At 32.2% G+C, this 18,067-nt stretch overlaps 1 protein-coding gene across 1 annotated transcript; it reads left to right on the top strand.

Annotated features, from left to right (window-relative positions):
- Nucleotides 1-12,117: 12,117 nt before the first annotated feature.
- On the top strand, nucleotides 12,118-14,793 carry LOC142625800 (peroxidase 17-like). The gene is made up of 3 exons (XM_075799524.1): nucleotides 12,118-12,358; nucleotides 12,531-12,722; nucleotides 14,027-14,793. The coding sequence occupies exons 1-3, from the start codon at nucleotides 12,164-12,166 to the stop codon at nucleotides 14,594-14,596; spliced, it is 957 nt and encodes a 318-aa protein (XP_075655639.1). The 5' UTR covers nucleotides 12,118-12,163; the 3' UTR covers nucleotides 14,597-14,793.
- The last annotated feature ends 3,274 nt before the right edge of the window (nucleotides 14,794-18,067 follow it).

Raw genomic sequence — 18,067 nt, 5'->3', positions numbered from 1 at the left:
TTTAATTAATTAACCAATTTAACATGCAAAGTGTGGTAGCACAAACAAATCACCAATAAACTAAAGTGCAGCGAAAAATAAATTTGACAAGGTGATTTGTTTACGAACGGGAAAAACCTTTAAGGCAAAAACCCCACTGGGTGATTTTAAGGTCACTACTCCTGAGAATCCACTATTATCACAACAAGCGGTTACAAGTAAAGGAATCCCAACACCTTATACCAACCTACAGTTGAACCCTTGCCCTATTACCCAATTGGACTTGTTCTGTAGTGACAATCTCTCATTTTCAATGCACGGCTCCCAGTACGTGTCTAACCAATTGCGCGGATCCCAGTACGCGACTTTAATCACCAACTTGAGAAAGATGTTGGCTGCAAAGTTCTTCAGCTCATCCTCACAATGAAGAACAAGAAGATGCTTGGTTACAAAACCCTATTGTGTAAAGACACAACAACTTCTTCACAAAGAGATGAATTAGGGCAAACTTTGTCTCTAGTCACAAATTGCTTTAACAGACTTTGCTCAATGCTTGTGCATCTTGTGTCTACTTTTACAGCCCTTAAAATAATCTTTTTATATGTCTACGGTTATGAGAAAAGAAGTCTCAAAGACATATCCACGGATTGGAATAAAAACAGATCTGAAAAACTGTTTTTCTTAAACCTCGACAGCTAGAGGTGTCAAGAAGCTATCGAGCAGCTGTTGAGCCTAGGGGCTAGAACGGCTTATTAAAACTCGATAGATGTAGCTGTCGAGCTTTAATGACAGACACTTCTTTAACTTGTTTCTTGGACAAACTTGCATGGCTTTAACACTTGATCTTGAAACCTTGTTTCTTAACGTATTAAACACATCCTAGATTTACCCAAATACATGCAAAGTGAGTTTTGTCAAAGGATTAGTCAATTACATAAAAAAATGACATATGTTTTTAACAAGTGAACCACATATGTCCTAACAGGCCAAAGTGCGAAGGAGATATTTTGTAAAGATATGTGGTGGGGAACAAATGGGTAGGTAAGGCACGTGTAACCATAACGTCTGATCCCTTTATATATATATATATGGGCTAGGGCATTACAACTACCCTTGGGGATGGTGAATTTGGGCTCCCAATTTATTTGTTAGTGGGAATCCTTGCACTCCTACTAGATGTTGCCTCAAATGCTGCCTTAACAGCCCAATCCCCTCACCTCTGTGGTCCTAAACCCAATTCAAACCTACTCTCTAATCTCCCTTCTCACTTGAAGCCTCAGAACCTCCTACCACTCCCCCCTTTTTCTCTTTCTATTTTTCGTCCCCTCCTCCATTCATCCTCTCTTCTCTTTTATAGTTTCCCCTTATTAGGGGTCCCAATTATTATTTTTTCATGAATTCCCACGCAATCCCACTCCTGCCTAGAATCCAAAAAAAAAAAAAAAATCATTCTAAGGATTCTCTTGAAACTTGTTCCAGACGCCAAATAGCGTTCAGTAGCAAACTTTCCAAAGGCACCAACAGTGCTCGGGGACCGACCTGAGTTTGACCGTCCCCTCATCGACCTCCCCCTGGCTTGTTAGTCAATATTAGGCCTAACCTGACCTGGACACAATAGGATTCCCCCGAATGCCAACCTCACACCCTCTCACATCTGTCATTGGACTAGGCCTATACCTATAGTGTTGGGCTAGTTTGAGTTACTTGAGGTAGCCTTGGTCACCTGGGCCAGCCTTGTGCCTTGGTTACTTGAGCCATTCTCGGTCATCTGGGCCTAAGTTCCTAGAGAAGCAATAACTCAATTTATGATGCATGCATGGACCACGTGGTGTAAGAAATAAAAACTCACCCTATATGGTAAATGGTTCTAGCACTAAGAAAATTCCAAAGAATTTTTACAAAGAGACAACAATAGATGCTAATAGAAATCCAATGTAATATTAACAATTCATTAATATTATTGTCATCAAAATTTGATCATATTCAAAACTCATTACTTATATTGCAAATCCATTAGATACAAAATTCAAATGCAATCAGTTTGTGTAATAGTTTTATATTTGATGGTTGTTTTTTGTTTTTGTTTTGTTTTAAATATATTTGATGGTTGTTACGCCAACTCCTTTCGTTATAATAATTATTTATTTTGTTATTATTTCTCGAATAAAATATAATAACAAAACTGTGCAATGCATGGACATTTAACTAGTATATATATAAAAAGGGTTAAATTCAAGTTATACCTATAGTAACTCTAAGCTATATTACACTACTCAATATTTTTTATTAAATTAAAATTTCATAAATCCAACCAGTAAATTATATGTTCTCTATATTCTTAACACACATCAAGTTTCATGCTAATCATATGCTATTTATTATTCTATATGGAAACTAATTCTTTATGCACAATTTTAAAATATTTGAAATTTAAATACTTGATCGATAACATAGTTATTGATCTCAATCATCTTTGCATGCAAGTAGAGTATAAGACACTGATCTAATTTAACAGTGGATTTGTTAAAATTTGCTACCAAATATATATATATATATATATATATATATATATATATATATATATTTATGGGACTATGTATCACTTTGTCAATTTATATAATATCTTATCATGTCGTCTCATGCTAGTTTTAATTTTGTTTTTGAAATTCAAAAAACTAAGATGGATATCTATTCTCCTCCTCAACTTTATTTTTTAAAGCATCCATGTAATTATCCCTTCCCCTCTTATAACCTCTCTTCTCCTTCCCCTCTCGATCGCCCTATGCTCTCGTCATCCTCCAAACTTTTAAACGCATTGTTAGGTATTTGATATCCGATCACATCACTCAACTATAATATTTGTTGCAGTTCCTAAATTCCTATCCTCAAATTCACCCAATTATAGTTAATGACAAAGCTAGACTATTTTTTTAGGGGGCTAATGTGTAAAAACTAATATAAATTTTTTATTTTTCATAGAAATTATAAGAAGGAAGAGTGGTTTTTTCAAAACCCAGGGGGAGCCATGGCGTTCTCTACCCTGCCCCCCCCCCTCCCTACCAGGGTCTACAGTATATAATACTCCTCTCTCTCTCTCTCTCTCTCTCTCTCTCTCTCTCTCTCTCTCTTTTTTGATAATGAATAATTTCATTAAGAAGGAAAAAAAAAAAAACCCTTCCTCCACTCTTCTAAAGTTGAAGGAGAGAGGAAAAAGTTACGACAGCAAAAAAAAAAAAAAAAAAAAACAAACAAACAAAAAACAAAACTATAAACAGTAACAAACTTTGCATGAGCATGAGAAATAGAGTTTGTATCTCACCAAATCCAACTAAATAAACAATAATCAACTGTATGGTATCTCTCCTAATACTCCTCTCGCCTGCTCCAAGTTCAACATATTAGAATATTGCTAAGTTCAACATTGTTAGAGATATATTAGCCCATTAGCATAAGCTCAAGCCTAATTCTACTTTGTGTGCAAGCCAAGTTTCTTACTTGTACTAAAAGTCTATTAGTTTAGGGTTTAGTCTACTATATATACACATGTTATGGTTCATTGTAATACAGGATTTGTACTACACTCTAACATATTATTGATATAGCCCTTTAGGGTTTCCTCCGTGGATGTAGGCCGTTAGGCTGAACCACGTAACCCTCGTGTGTTATTGTGTTCTATACTTTATGCTTTCGCTTCCGCATCTATAATAGCATATTCAACCTGGTGTATCAATGCTAATATTTATCATGGTATCAGAGCTGCCTTCCTATGGCCATGGTTTTCTGTCCTTACGGTGTATTAAGAGCAATTTTTGTCTTCTTCGGTGTTTTTTCGCTGCGTTCATCTTCTTTGGTTTTCTACTGCTGCCGTCAAAATTCTCCGGTATAGTCATGTCACCGTTAGAAGTCGCATCAACACTGCAAGACCATTGTCTTTCTCAAGCCACCGTCATAGAGTCAAACTTCATTCAAGGGATCTTTTCAACCTAATCAAATCTCAAGATTTCATCAAGTTTCCATCTTGAGTTTGAGAGGGGGTGTTAGAGATATATTAGCCCATTAGCATAAGCCCAAGCCTAATTCTACTTTGTGTGCAAGCCAAGTTTCTTACTTGTATTAAAAGTCTATTAGTTTAGGGTTTAGTCTACTATACATACACATGTTATGGTTCATTATAATACATGATTTGTACTACACTCTAACATATTATTGATATAGCCCTTTAGGGTTTCCTCCGTGGATGTAGGCCGTTAGGCTGAACCACGTAACCCTCGTGTGTTATTGTGTTCTATACTTTATGCTTTCGCTTCCGCATCTATAATAGCATATTCAACCTAGTGTATCAATGCTAATATTTATCAAACATATTAGAATATTGGTATATATACTCTCATGACTCAAAATGCAAAATAAAAATCAAACACAATAAACTAAATAAGTTATATTCGTACATACATTGGACCTACATTGGTAAAAATTAAAACACTATAAATTTAATTTTTACCATAGAAAACACTATAAATTTAAAAATGAGAGACACAGAGAGGTTGTCTCCCCTAATTATAATAACATTTAGAGACGCATGATTCTTAGTTTATTACCGTGCTTTACTTTTTTGCATTGAATCATAAGTCAAATATCACCGACTTGATTTTTTTTTTTAATTTTTGTTTTAGAACATAGTGTCACCGACTTGAATTTTGTTATTCAAAAGGTCGGCAGTGCGGTTAAAAAAAAAACAAAAACAACGTTGTACATGAACCAATTTAAAGGCAGACATGTGTTTTCCATTTGCCGAAAAATGTCAAAGATAAGATAATGAGAGAGGTAATAGGTAAATTAAGATGCCCAACAACCCAAGTACCCATTTATCATGGGGACCATAGTTAATAGGTAAATTAAGATGCCCAACAACCCAAGTACCCATTTAGGATCGAAACGAAGGGCATTTGCCCCATTGGCCGAGTCAGTGTAAATAAAAAAACTTTAGGACAATTCACCATCGGGTTCAATAAAAGCGAGTAGCTGTTTGTTTGCGATTTGCACAGTGTATCTCACCCTTCACACATAGGTTGTCCACAAATTGTAACCATCGTACGTAAGTATTCATTAATCATTATTTATGGTGCCATTATTGTATAGTATGACCCGACCTACATGTCAGTGAGACATAACTTTTGTATAGTACAATTAGTACAAATCAATTTGGAGGGGACTTCTATCTTGTCCAACTAAGATTTATTAAGAAAGTAGGAAATTCATTCATGTCATCAAAAAAGTTTAAAATAGGGAATTTGTTCAAATGTGAAACACGTTATTGAGATTTGTTTTTACATTAACTTTTTAATGTGGTCTCCTTTATTAATTATTTAATGTTGTTAAAGGGCAAAAACAAATTAGGACTACTATGGCGTGAGTTTGACATTAGTTGTACTTAGGTTCCAGATATATTAAATTTCTCTTCATTTTTATAAAAGTTTTCAATCTTTGACATGAGTTTATTTAACTTTTTGTTAATTGTTAATTTTTTATTTTTTATTGAAAGAGTATTAAAGTACGCTTATATTTTAAGAGTGTGAAACACGTTATTAAGATTTGTTTTTACATTATTAACTTTTTAATGTGGTCTCCTTTATTAACTATTTAATGTTGTTAAAGGGCAAAAACAAATTAGCACTACTACACGTGAGTTTGACATCAGTTACACTTAGGCTTAAGATATATTAAATTTCTCTTTCATTTTTATAAAAGTTCTCAATTTTTGACATCAGTTTATTCAACTTTGTGTTAATTGTTTTATTGAAAGAGTATTAAAGTACGCTTATATTCTAAGAATGTAAAAAAGTAATAATTTTAAAAGGTTATATATAAAAAGTAAAAGCTAGTTAAAAAAAAAAAGGATTTAAGTAGACTCGTCATCAAATCTAATCTATATAAATACTATATAATTGAAAATTTTACTTTTTTTTTTATAACCTTATGAGGGTATGCCACACAAACTTTGCTACTTCTACAATTTTCTACATCATTTATAATTTTTTTAATTTATTTATTTATAACTAAATTCTACACTATTCACCTTGTGAAAACTCAACTCTCTCTTAAAAACCCACATTCAGAACCTGTAAGCAACCCGTAGCATTTACAATAATTATGGAATAGAGTTTTTTAATAAAGAAAAAAAAAGATATAAGCTGTGCAAGTTCATATCATTTCATTTGTTGCACACCAAAAAAAAAAAAAAAAAAAGAAGTGGTGGGGAACATTTTACCCTTTCATAATTCTAAAAGTTAGCATTGCTAATTTTATTCGCATTTAGGTCGAATAACATGTTTTCTCCCTCCCATCAAAAAAAAAAAAAAAAAAAACATGTTTTCTCCTAAAGAGGATAAACTCGGTTTCAAAGCCCACTGATCCCACTCGGATAAAGTCACCTTTGCTGTGCAACACACAGTCATGCACACTAATGCACATTCTACGGTGGACAACCTTCCATGACATGTAGTCCTATCTCAGAAAGCGAATGCCCCCATATATATTAACATGTAAATCTTAAATCTTGACCTTTGGCAAGGTGACGAATTAATCAACTAAATCATTAAATTGATAAAGCACATCTCTCTCTCTCTCTCTCTCTCTCTCTATATATATATATATATATTATAAGCTAGAGAAAATTCAATTAAATTTCAATTGTATTCTGAATATTACACCACGTATCTTATTAAATTTTTAATTTTTGTGCTAAGTGAATTATTGAGTGATAATCGAAGAGTCTAAATTTAATTAGATTTTAAATTGAATTCCAATTGGAGACCAATTTTGCATAGCATATCCATCTTTTTTCTTTTTAATTTTTTTTTTGGTAGGGTGAGACTTAGATCTAGTGCATGTAGTGCACTAAACCTGTTAAAATGGTGACATGTGTTCAAAAGTAGATACGTATTATAATCTCAATGGGTCTAGTGCAATTGGACGTTGGACCCAAACTTCACCTATTTTAGAAATGTATAGTTTAAAAAATATATAAGCTAATACCATATATAATTTGAACCTCTTCTAAAAAAATTATAATTTAATTGTAATTTTTTTAATTGTACCTATATATATGCACGGATTACATACTAGTATATCTAATGCATAATAGGCTACAAAGATAAGATTTTACTATTTATAGTAGTAGTAGTAGTAGTAGTAGTATACACACTACTACCACCTTTAAATTTTAAGTATATATGCATTTTTTTTCACCCTAAGGGCATATTTGTAAATTGTAATAGGCAATGTAATGTAATAGTTATTCCTATGGTTTAGCCATTCTATAATTTGATCATGTGTTTTACTATAGAGAATAGTCATTCATTATGAATAGCTATTTTTCAAATTGAGGAATAACTATTTTTCTTTAAAAATGTTGTAATAGCTATTTCTGAGTAGGTGTAATAATTTCTTAAATTAATATATTTTTATATAAACAAATTTTCCATATACATATAACATTATAAAAATAAAAAAGTCATAAAAAATAACCCATCTCTCTCTCAAATTTTTTAAAAAAATTATTTTTGAGGATTGTGACATTTTTTAATCATTTATTGTTCAATTTAGACAACATAAGGCACATTGACACTAATCTTTCATATTATGGTGTCAGCTTAGCAAAGTGATAAATTGAGAATACATTGTCAATGTAAAGAAAATTTAGGGCATGTTTGATACATTGAATGAGGGTTACAATAGGAATTGTAATATTTATTACTAGAAACAAAATGCATTATAATAGAATAACTAAACATATTTATAAGTTTGGATATGAGTTGTAATATTAAAATAAAACTTAAGATTCATTTTAGAAAATGTTACAAATGACACTTAAATTATTTCCTTTTTTTTTTTCTTAACACATTATCATGGATGCTTAGGGTCAATCTACCTAATTCATCGGTCTTCAAACTTTTTTTTTTTTTTTTTTTTGAGAAAGATCTTCAAACTTCTTATAGGTCACAAATGTCATTGTTTCAATGATATATATGTAGAAATTTCAAAAGAAAATGTTATATATGTAGATAATTTCTCTCTTTAAATTATTATTTTTCAACACAATACTACAGTTGGATAATTCTCGAAAACTCTCTCTCTCTCTCTAGAATTTAGCTCACTCACTTCTTGATTTTCTTTTGTTTATATCAATCAATTGGCAACGGAGTTTAAGTTTTCATTATATAAAAACTGAGGTTTTAGATTAATCATCATTTTTCTAATCAAAATTAAGAACTAAACAAATTGATGCTTTTATGGTTACAAAAAGAAAGTGAAAAACAAAACAACAGTGAGAAAATTACAATATATAAGAAAGCCAACTATATTCTTGCATTAAAAAAGCTAACTAAAAGAATATATATCTAATTAGATTTTTCTTCCATGTTCAATCATAAGCTTAGAAAAACCAAAAAAAAAACCACAAAAAATAATAAATATTAGTCTGCCTAAAAAATATCGGATGTAATAAGCACACAAAATAATACTCATTACCATTCTAAAAAATCAATCACCACTACTACCAATTGATTTTAATTGTAGTAACATTTGCAATGAAATATATTATAATATCAAATTTGAATCCTGTAAGTGCACAATTGCACCTGGACCCAAAGATAAACGTGGGCTCAGGCCCAATGAACCTTAAACAATAAGATTTGTAGAGTGTGGATTTGAAATCTAGTTTAGGGATATTGGAAACTTGATAAGTAGGCTAGAATGCCACAATCTTTGCAAATGATAAGCAAATATGACAAGGGAACCTCCTCGGACGTAAGCCGATGACGATTTGTATATTACTTCTCTTTCTATGCCAAAAATTACAGGTCTTCCTTCTTTTTAAGCTAACTGACCGATCCCCTTTTCTTTCATCTCTTCTCTTCTTAAATACTCCTTCTTCTTCTCTATTCATCCACGTGTCACACGAATCTTATCCTTTTCATACCTCTCTCTTCTACCACCTTCTTGAAGTCTTTAAATAATAGCAGGAAAGTTGAACTCTACTGTTCAAGGGTCATTTCCCCATTAATGCGGCCAGGGAGATAGGTGCAGGGTCTTTAATGTGGAGGCAACAGCCTTTTTCTGAGATATTTCTCTCACACCGCTGCGTCTAGAGGGTCCTTGGATCCCCCTCTTACCCAATAGTTTTTCCAGAAATCTGCCTTTAATTTTCTTGACAAGTTCCAGGGTCATCGTTGGGTCTATCCGAGGAGACATTCATCCTCGGATAACTCCTCGGACTTTCGCAGTGTGGGTGACTTGTGGGCCTAAATGCCTTTAGTCAAAAACGAACTGGCACCCGTCAATAAAGCCCAAGGCCCAAATGTTTGTTCGGGAACTTTTACCCTCCACAAATCCCATAATGTTTAATTATATTAGACGTTTCTTTCTTTCTTTGAGAACTGCTGTATGTTGTAATAGAGATATTTCTATATAATAATAATCATAATAATATAATTTTTCTAAACATGTATCTGGAGTCTCGTTGTTTTGTTTTAAAAATAAAATAAAATAAAGTACATGCTGCAAATAGCAACCTCAATAAAGTATATGCTTCTCAAAAAAAAAAAAAATCAACCTCAAGAAATTCTCATACAACATTAAGAAAAATCAAATCAATTTAAAACATGAAAATTACAATTATAAACAAAAGTATCCATAACATGCATGATGGGAACGGTGGATGGATCCTAATGGCTTGAAACCATTAAAATTAAAATCGGAAAGACGAAAAGAAGAAGAAGAAGAAGAATGGTTGATGAACATGGTACCTAATTTGACTGAGGTGATGATGGATCTAGATTGTGACTAACATTTAACTCAATTAATTTGCACACATGACATTATACTATTCAGTGGAAGAACATTAATGACATGGTCCTCAAATGCTCCAAAATAATTCCATGCCTGATGCAAGATAAATTTTGATACTTACAACTTATATATATATATATATATATATATATATATATATATATATATATATATATATACACACACAAACTTATAATCAAATTCAACCACGAAATAAAGGAGGCCTACACAAAATACTTATAAAAGAAATTTTCTATGTTATAATATATAAGACATTTTAAAAAATATTTTTACTTCTAATAATAAGAAATTATAATTATATAAAAAAAGATCATTCTTATATGTGAAAATTGTCGAATTGAGAATGCATTAAAGAAAAAAAACAAACCAGAACCAAAAATTAACACGATTTGACATAAAAATCTATGTCCACATCGAAAAGTTCTACATGAATACACGTTTTATATATAGAGATTCCAAATGTGAATGTCTTTGTTAGAAATCTATACATACATATATATATATATAGTTAAAGCCAAAACTTAGATAAAGTCTAATTAGATTCTAAATTGGAGTTCAATTTTACGCCACGTGTCTCATATAATTTTTAAATTTTTGTGTCAAGTGAATTATTAAATGAAAAATTGTAAAGTATAAATCCAATTAGATTCAAAATTACATTTCAATTGGAGTTCAATTTTGTGCCACGTGTCCTATCTAATTTTTTAATTTTTGTGGCAAGTGAATTTTTTTAAGAAACCATTATATATTTTAGAAATTCACGGCTGTAAGTTATATTTCTAACACCAGTTATAATTTGAACTCATATAAATATGTGTAATTATGACTATTTTTAAGAGTTCGAATTTGGTAAGAGTGGAGTGTAAAACTCATGTTTTACACCATCCAATAAGATATTACGACATCAGCATTTTACTTAAAATTTAATACATTCCACCATACTTAATAACATTTTAATAAACTCCCAATATGATTAAATTTATATATGGGTATTAGAATTGATTATGTGTGGTTGCATTTATTCTTAAATATGTAATAAAGTAATGTGACATGTTAAGTTTAAAGAGGTAAAACATGAGTTTTATACTACATTCTTACAAAATTTAATCTCTACTTTTAAATATACCCATGCATATGCAGGAGGTTATATACTAGTATAAAAAAAAAAGCCAATAAACCTTAACAGATTATTAATTTTTAAGAAGTTACATATTTATTGTTTACTATATAGAATTCATTTATTATAATGAATTAATTAAAGAGTAGATATGGAGAGATTGTAATAAATTTTAAATTTTAGATTTTAAATTTTAGACTTAATCACATATTAGTGCTATATCAATTACAATAATGATTGATGAAGACATATTAATGATATATCAATTACAATAATGGAGACATATTAATGGTATATCATCCAGCCTGTTGATAAATTAATGAGAAAGATCAGATAATATCATAATACAACAGAGTGGAGAAATGCAATGTTATGTGGATAATACCTTCTTAATAAATTTCAAATGAAAGGTTGTTTATTGGTTCTTATTGATGGAAAAAAACAAAGCCAACAGTAAATTTAAATTAGAATTGATAATATGGGTTCTAGCTAACTCAACTAGTAAAGTCTTTGATGGTTGAATAAGAGATTTGAGGTTCAATCTCCGCCTACACCAAAAAATGATTGATATTTTAGTCTGATGATAAAGAGCTATCATCAAAAACAGATGTCATAAATTGAAACTTTTTTTCAAAAAAAAATTAATATTAATAATAATTTATCCCCTAAAATTTATTAAAAAAATATTGCAGACCTCACGCTCCTGATAAAGTGCCAGACAAAGTTAGTCGCAGAGCATCACGGGTGTCTGTCCTAAATCGCAATGGTTGACGCACTGGATCATCACCGAACCATCCACAGTTATCTAGACTCTTTCAGTTAGCTATCCCTCTCAAATTCTCACCCAATTGGCTTTTGTTGCCCCATCTTTTATAACAAAACCAAGTAATAAATTGACACCCATGCAAAAAGCAGAAATAGAAAAGAAAAAAAAAATCCAATACAATTATACATGGAAATAAAGATAGAAAAAATAAAAAGTCAATTCAATTATATATGAAAATAAAGATTAAAAAAATAAAAATTCAATACAATTATATACGAAAATAAAGTAAAAGACAAAAAAAAAAGAAGAAGTGGAAGGACCCACAAACCATACATAAATGCATTCAACCATTCAAGGAGGCTATATAAATGCCCATAATATTCACCAAGTTGGACCATTTTACGGACCCACCTACAACAAGTGCAGAAAATATGTCTTCTCTCTTCCTGCTCTTTCTCTTGCACATAACCATTGCCGCAGCAGCCCAACTCCGGCCAGATCTTTACTTGCCAACATGCCCAAATGCCGAATCCATCGTCCGAGGTGTAATGAAGAAAGCCTTGATTAGAGAACCCAGGAGCGTCGCCTCCGTCATGCGCCTTCAGTTCCATGATTGCTTTGTTAATGTAACTTACAAAACTTTTTCTTGACACTATTCATGTTTCCTATTTGTTAATTTCATTCATTTATTTTTCCTTTTAAGGATGTCAATATTTTCTTCATATATTAACTTGTGAAATCCAGATATATATATATATATGTATGCTAACAATTAGTTCAATATTAATTAATTAAAAGGGTTGTGATGCTTCTGTGTTGCTGGATGATACACCAACTGTTCCTGGAGAAAAACAAGCCCTGTCGAATATAAATTCGTTAAGGTCCTTCCAAGTCATCGATGAAATCAAGGAGGCTTTAGAGAAGGTTTGTCCTGGACGTGTTTCATGCGCAGATATTGTAATCATGGCCGCAAGAGATGCTGTTGCACTGGTATATATTCTTCAAACTTGCTTCTAAGCTTTTATCTTTAAATACATATTAGCATATGAACTTGCATAAGGTAATATAATTGAGGTTTGAGGATCATTAGGCATTAGTCACTGAGGTTTGTCGCTGAACTCTCAGCCATATAGGGCCTGTTGGTCAAAACTTTTATCAACTAGGTACCCGTGCTAGGCTGCTAGCCTTATAATATTCATTCACCTACATCATTTAGCCCCATCCAAAAGACGACATAATAAGAATAAGAATAGTCTTTTCTACCTTTCGACCAAAAAAGGAAAAGAATAGTCTAAAGGCCAATGTACTTTATATCATTTTTAGCTCGATGAGGGGCACAGATGTGGTTGTCTGCGTAAATTTGGCGTCAGTGTTAATTTTTAAGTTTTAGTTGTTATGCACCATTTTTTAAACTTTTTTTTTGCATTTTTTTTTTTAACTTTTTCAAATTTTTTATATGATACAAGTATCTTCTAACACAATTTCAGTAAAAAATTTTTAGCAAAATATTAAATAAGTTGTATTTAAACAGACCATTTGCGAAGTGTGATGAACCGATGAAAAGTGTGTTTTTCTTTTTTAGATATAACTTACTTTCAGTACTTTTTTAACTGGACATGTTCTTTTGTTTTAAATATTTAATGACAAGTAATAATGGATTTTAATCTTCACTTTTTATTTAATTAATGAGTGATGTGACAGTTTTTAATTAAAATAAAAAGAGATTCATTTTAAAAAATTACTAAAGGTAAGTCAAACCCTTCTTTTTTTGGGAGGAACGGATGATATGTTAACAAAATAGCACTTCATGCAGTCATGGCATTTCTAAAGGAGAATCGAGGGCATCTAAGATTCAAATCTCCTCTTATAACTAACAAATTAAAATTAAAAAGAAATTATAAAAATATTATTTAACTATTTATTTATTATATTGTTAGTGTCGCTAATCAAAATCATTATCACCAATCAAAACCTTGTTTTTCCTTTATAGTAGTATTAACAATTTTTGCAGTTTTATCTAGAAAGTGTCAATTTTGAGAGATAGTATCAGGTGAGACGGGCTTAACGGGTCTCACATGTCAGTAAGACATGGGGCGTATAAGCCCGTCTCACTTGAGAATTTTCCCAATTTTGAATAGCGTAAACCGTCATATGATATGTGCAAAAAGTCATACACGACACCTGATTAAATTGGCACCAAATAAAAAGTAAATAATTTAAAGGCAAAGATGCCATTCCTTTTGCAAAAATTTCTAAATGGTATGTGATAGCATAATTATGTTGCCTTAAACCAGACTGGAGGACCTGATTGGAAGGTGAAACTGGGAAGATTGGACAGCTTATCTCCCTGGCTAGAAGAGTCAAATGAAATCATGCCAAGCCCAAGATCCAATGCAAGTTACCTCATCGACCTCTTTAACAAATTCAATCTCTCTGTCGAAGACCTTGTAGCTCTCTCTGGGACTCACTCTATTGGCCAAGCACGTTGTTTTTCCATCATGTTTCGACTTTATAACCAATCTGGGACTGGCCGACCTGACCCTGCCATTGAACCAAAGTATAGAGCAAAGCTAAACAAGCTCTGCCCCACTAATGTAGACCAAAATGTCACAGGAGACCTTGATGCAACGCCCCGTGTGTTTGATAATCAATACTTCAAGGACTTGGTTGCAGGGAGAGGGTTTCTCAATTCTGATCAAACACTTTACACATTCACGCAGACTAGAAGCTTTGTGAAGTTGTTTAGCAAAGACCAAAGTGTGTTTTTCAAAGCCGTTGTGAATGGAATGCTAAAGTTGGGTGACTTGCAAAGTAACCAACGAGGGGAGATAAGAAGGAATTGCAGGGTAGTTAATAAACGTTAATAACCAAGACATCAAGTTTGACTTCGTGGGATTATTGTGAGTGAAGAGGTCATAGTTTGATTATTGAGGACAATAGATAGGGAAGATGTTATAGAAGATATTTGAAGTGAAAGTTTACTTGTCTTTCCTTGTAATAATGTGGATGGTTTCGGTTGGAATATATTGGAAACAATTGAAGTGAGATTGACAGGCTGAAATTGTTCGGGGTTTTTGCTCTTCTTAATTCTCTTTTTATCCCTTACCATCTTTTTAATTTTTTTTAAAAACTATTGTTGGTGGTGGAAAAGTCTTCCTTCCAACAAATGAGATTTGTGTTGGGCTGGGGGCCTAGACTGAAACTCGACAATGGGTTTGAAGCACGGCTCAAAGGCTATTGGTGAAGATTTGAAGAATTCGCCTTATTTTATGCCTTAGGCCTAGGATGTGACTGACAAGGATTATGAGATGACCCAAAAACACTTCCTACAATAGACACATTAGCACAATAAAAAGCATATTGCAATAAAGAAATAGCCCAGCAGTAAAATATTATAGCAGTAAATATTCCAGCGATAAAACGAAACAGAGCAGAATGAACTTCCAACCGTTAATTATTTCACAAATTAAGGAAAGTATCAGCATCTTCAAAATCATCATCCATTGGTTCTGGAGAAGAGTCCTCTAATACAATAACATGAGGGAAAAACTCTATAGTAACAATTACATCATAGCCTTCAATAGTAAATGAATAAACAAATATCATGGGCTCCATTATAACAAATAATGAGGAAACTTAGTGTGAGATGAAGGGAGAGAGAGAGATTCCAGCTAGCGCAGCAAGATCATTATGATGCCAGGGTATGCTCGTGGATATAGTATATGTGGTGAGTAGTGAGGGTCATTTTTGGGTAGTATGAGTAGTGAGTAAGAGTGAGTATTTAGTGAAGTTGCTGGGGTTTTCTGCTGGGTATATAAGAGCTTATAAGTGGAGATATGAGGGTGTTTGTGAGCTAGGATCTAAAGAGCTTAGTTCCTAAGTTTGAAACTAAGAGCTCAGAGGCCTAGAACCTCACTAAGAACTTAAAGAGGATTAGATGGAGATAATAGAGAAGTTTATGAGAGAGTTCTTTCTCTATTGATCTGTATTTCTTGGTGAATGTTGAAGTATTAGTGGAGAGTTCTATTTATAGTTGAGTTTGAGGGGGTAATTAACAAATAATCTCTGCTAAATTATCCTCAATCTTCAGAAAATCCTTGGAGAATCGTTCCTAGGATTTGGCCAAGAGTGGTAAGTTCAGCTTTAGAATGTTCTTTGCTGTTTTGGGTAATGGCAGTTGGAGTTTTGACTTAGCATTAAATGTTAATTGTCTTCAACTGATGGGATTAGAGAATGTATTAGACTAATGATCTTGGTTTTGTTGTTGCTGCTAGAATTAGAGCTCCTTAGGGCAGATTGTATCACCCCAAGTCAGGTATCAATCTTGGAGCCCTTGTTGGGAACTCTACCAAAGATCCCTTTAGTGCCCTCTAAACTACATTACCCTAAGTTTCCCCATTTGGGTTCATGTACTTGGTCCATGAACCAGAAAGTACACATTTTTGGCATGATAATGAACTGTTTTCAAGTTATTCCAGAAGCTTTTGTGGTTTGGTTATGACTGTCTTTAGTCCTAGACCGAATGGGTTGGAGAAGAAAGGAAAGATGCCTGGCTAAAGCTTCCCAGCTTTATGTCATGTCATCTCAGTTTTGTGTCACATGAGAAATGATGAAAATCAGCTTGGCAAGGAAGGGTTTAACCCATGCTGGACACGTGTCCTTCTGATCTGATTTGACAAGTTGGAACTGATGGTAATGGGCCCCAGTTGTCATCTTGGTTGTGCTGAAACTTGACTAGTGGTTAGTATAACAACTTTTGTTGCTCAAGTGAGCTTCAGTTGCTAAGATGAGCACATGGGCTGGGCTGTTTCAGTTGGGCCTTGTTGTTGGGCTTCTTTGGACTTGTTCATTTCTACAAAATGAATAGTTTGCCATGGGTGATATACATGGGCGTTTGTAGTTAGTTGATTATGGAAAAAAAAGGAGCATATTTCCCATAAATTTTGTATAAGAAGTAGTTTTGAAGGATGAGTAATTTATATTTCCCATGAGTTAAGGACTTTAGTGTATGAAAATATGTTTTTTCCAAGGAATAGTTTTGGGCTTTGAGCATAATGTAATTATTTTTGCCAAAATAGTATTTGGGCTTTATAAATAGTTGTCAAAATATTATTGGGCTTTTGTAAATAGGTGCCAAAGTAATATTTGAGCTTTTATGAATAGGTGCCAAAATATTATTTGGGCTTTTATAAATAGGTGCCAAAATAGATTTGAGCTTTTTGAGATTTTGTAAAAAATATTGTCGTGTAGTAACGGGCTTTTAGAGGTGCCGTTTAGCAACGGGCTTTAGAGGTACCATGTAGCAACGGGCTTTGTAAGAGGGTTTTGTTGGGTTTTTTGGGTTTTGCCCACAAGGTAAATGAGTTTGGGTCTTTTTGTGGAGATAGTATAATTTTGTGGCTCAATTTTGGTAGTAATGTGATAAGTATTTTTGTGAAAACCCAAGTTGGATAATATGTGGGATATAATGGGTAATATTTGTGAGAGGGCCCATGATAATTTATGGGGCTTATATGGGAAATATTTGTGAGAGCCCAAGTTGGGTAATAATATGGAGAATATTTGGGTATTATGTGGAAGTATGTAGTAAATATTTATGTGGGCCTAAAATAGTGGGCTTATATGGGTATTCTTTAGTGAGTGGGCTATGAGATTAGGGCCTGAAAATTTGTACATCAACAACTATTTTTAGACAATACAAGAATTTTTTTTATTATTACAATGAAAAAAATTCGTTGCAATAACATTAGCATCATTGCAATAGTTGATGCGAGGTGTTGTAATAAAATTTGAGATAATAAGTTTGTGCAACAAAAAATGTCGTTACAATAAACTATCATAGTTATGTATTTTTTTGTTTCTGATTACTTTACTATTCTTGTACTTTTTAGTCCCTGATTTTAAGAAGTACATTAATCAGACTATATACATCTTTCAATCATAACTATCATGGTCATGTATTTTTATAAAGCACAAGACAATTATACGAAAAGTTATGTTTAAACTTTCTACTACTAAATTATTTTGATTTGTCCATTGATTCAACCAACTATATAAAAGTTTTAAGAATTGGAACAATTTAAGTAAATTTTAAACTTACAAACATTATACTCACTTACCTAATAGGTAAAATATAATTTTTTTTGAGTTATTATATATATTTTTTAATTTCTATTATAGTTTATTAAATATTATATTTGAGTGGTTCCAGTTAGTTTAATTGGTAAAGTTTCTGATAATTGAATAAGAGATCTATTCCCTGGGGTTCAATTATAAGAAGTGAATGTCATAAGTTGAAATTTTATAATAATAAAAATATATTATATTTGAAATAT

The sequence above is a fragment of the Castanea sativa genome, chromosome 2 (assembly GCF_040712315.1).
Source record: "Castanea sativa cultivar Marrone di Chiusa Pesio chromosome 2, ASM4071231v1".
Classification (NCBI taxonomy): domain Eukaryota; kingdom Viridiplantae; phylum Streptophyta; class Magnoliopsida; order Fagales; family Fagaceae; genus Castanea; species Castanea sativa.
The sequence above is the reverse complement of the archived record's forward strand: the minus strand, read 5'-3'. Positions and strand labels throughout refer to the sequence as shown.

What these genes read in the sequence shown, in the direction of transcription:
- LOC142625800 (XM_075799524.1), top strand. Translation starts at nt 12,164, where the DNA reads ATGTCTTCTCTCTTCCTGCTCTTTCTCTTGCACATAACCATTGCCGCA. An exon ending in TCCATGATTGCTTTGTTAAT is followed by an intron (nt 12,359 to 12,530) that starts GTAACTTACAAA and finishes ATTAATTAAAAG; the next exon opens with GGTTGTGATGCTTCTGTGTT. An exon ending in CAAGAGATGCTGTTGCACTG is followed by an intron (nt 12,723 to 14,026) that starts GTATATATTCTT and finishes GCCTTAAACCAG; the next exon opens with ACTGGAGGACCTGATTGGAA.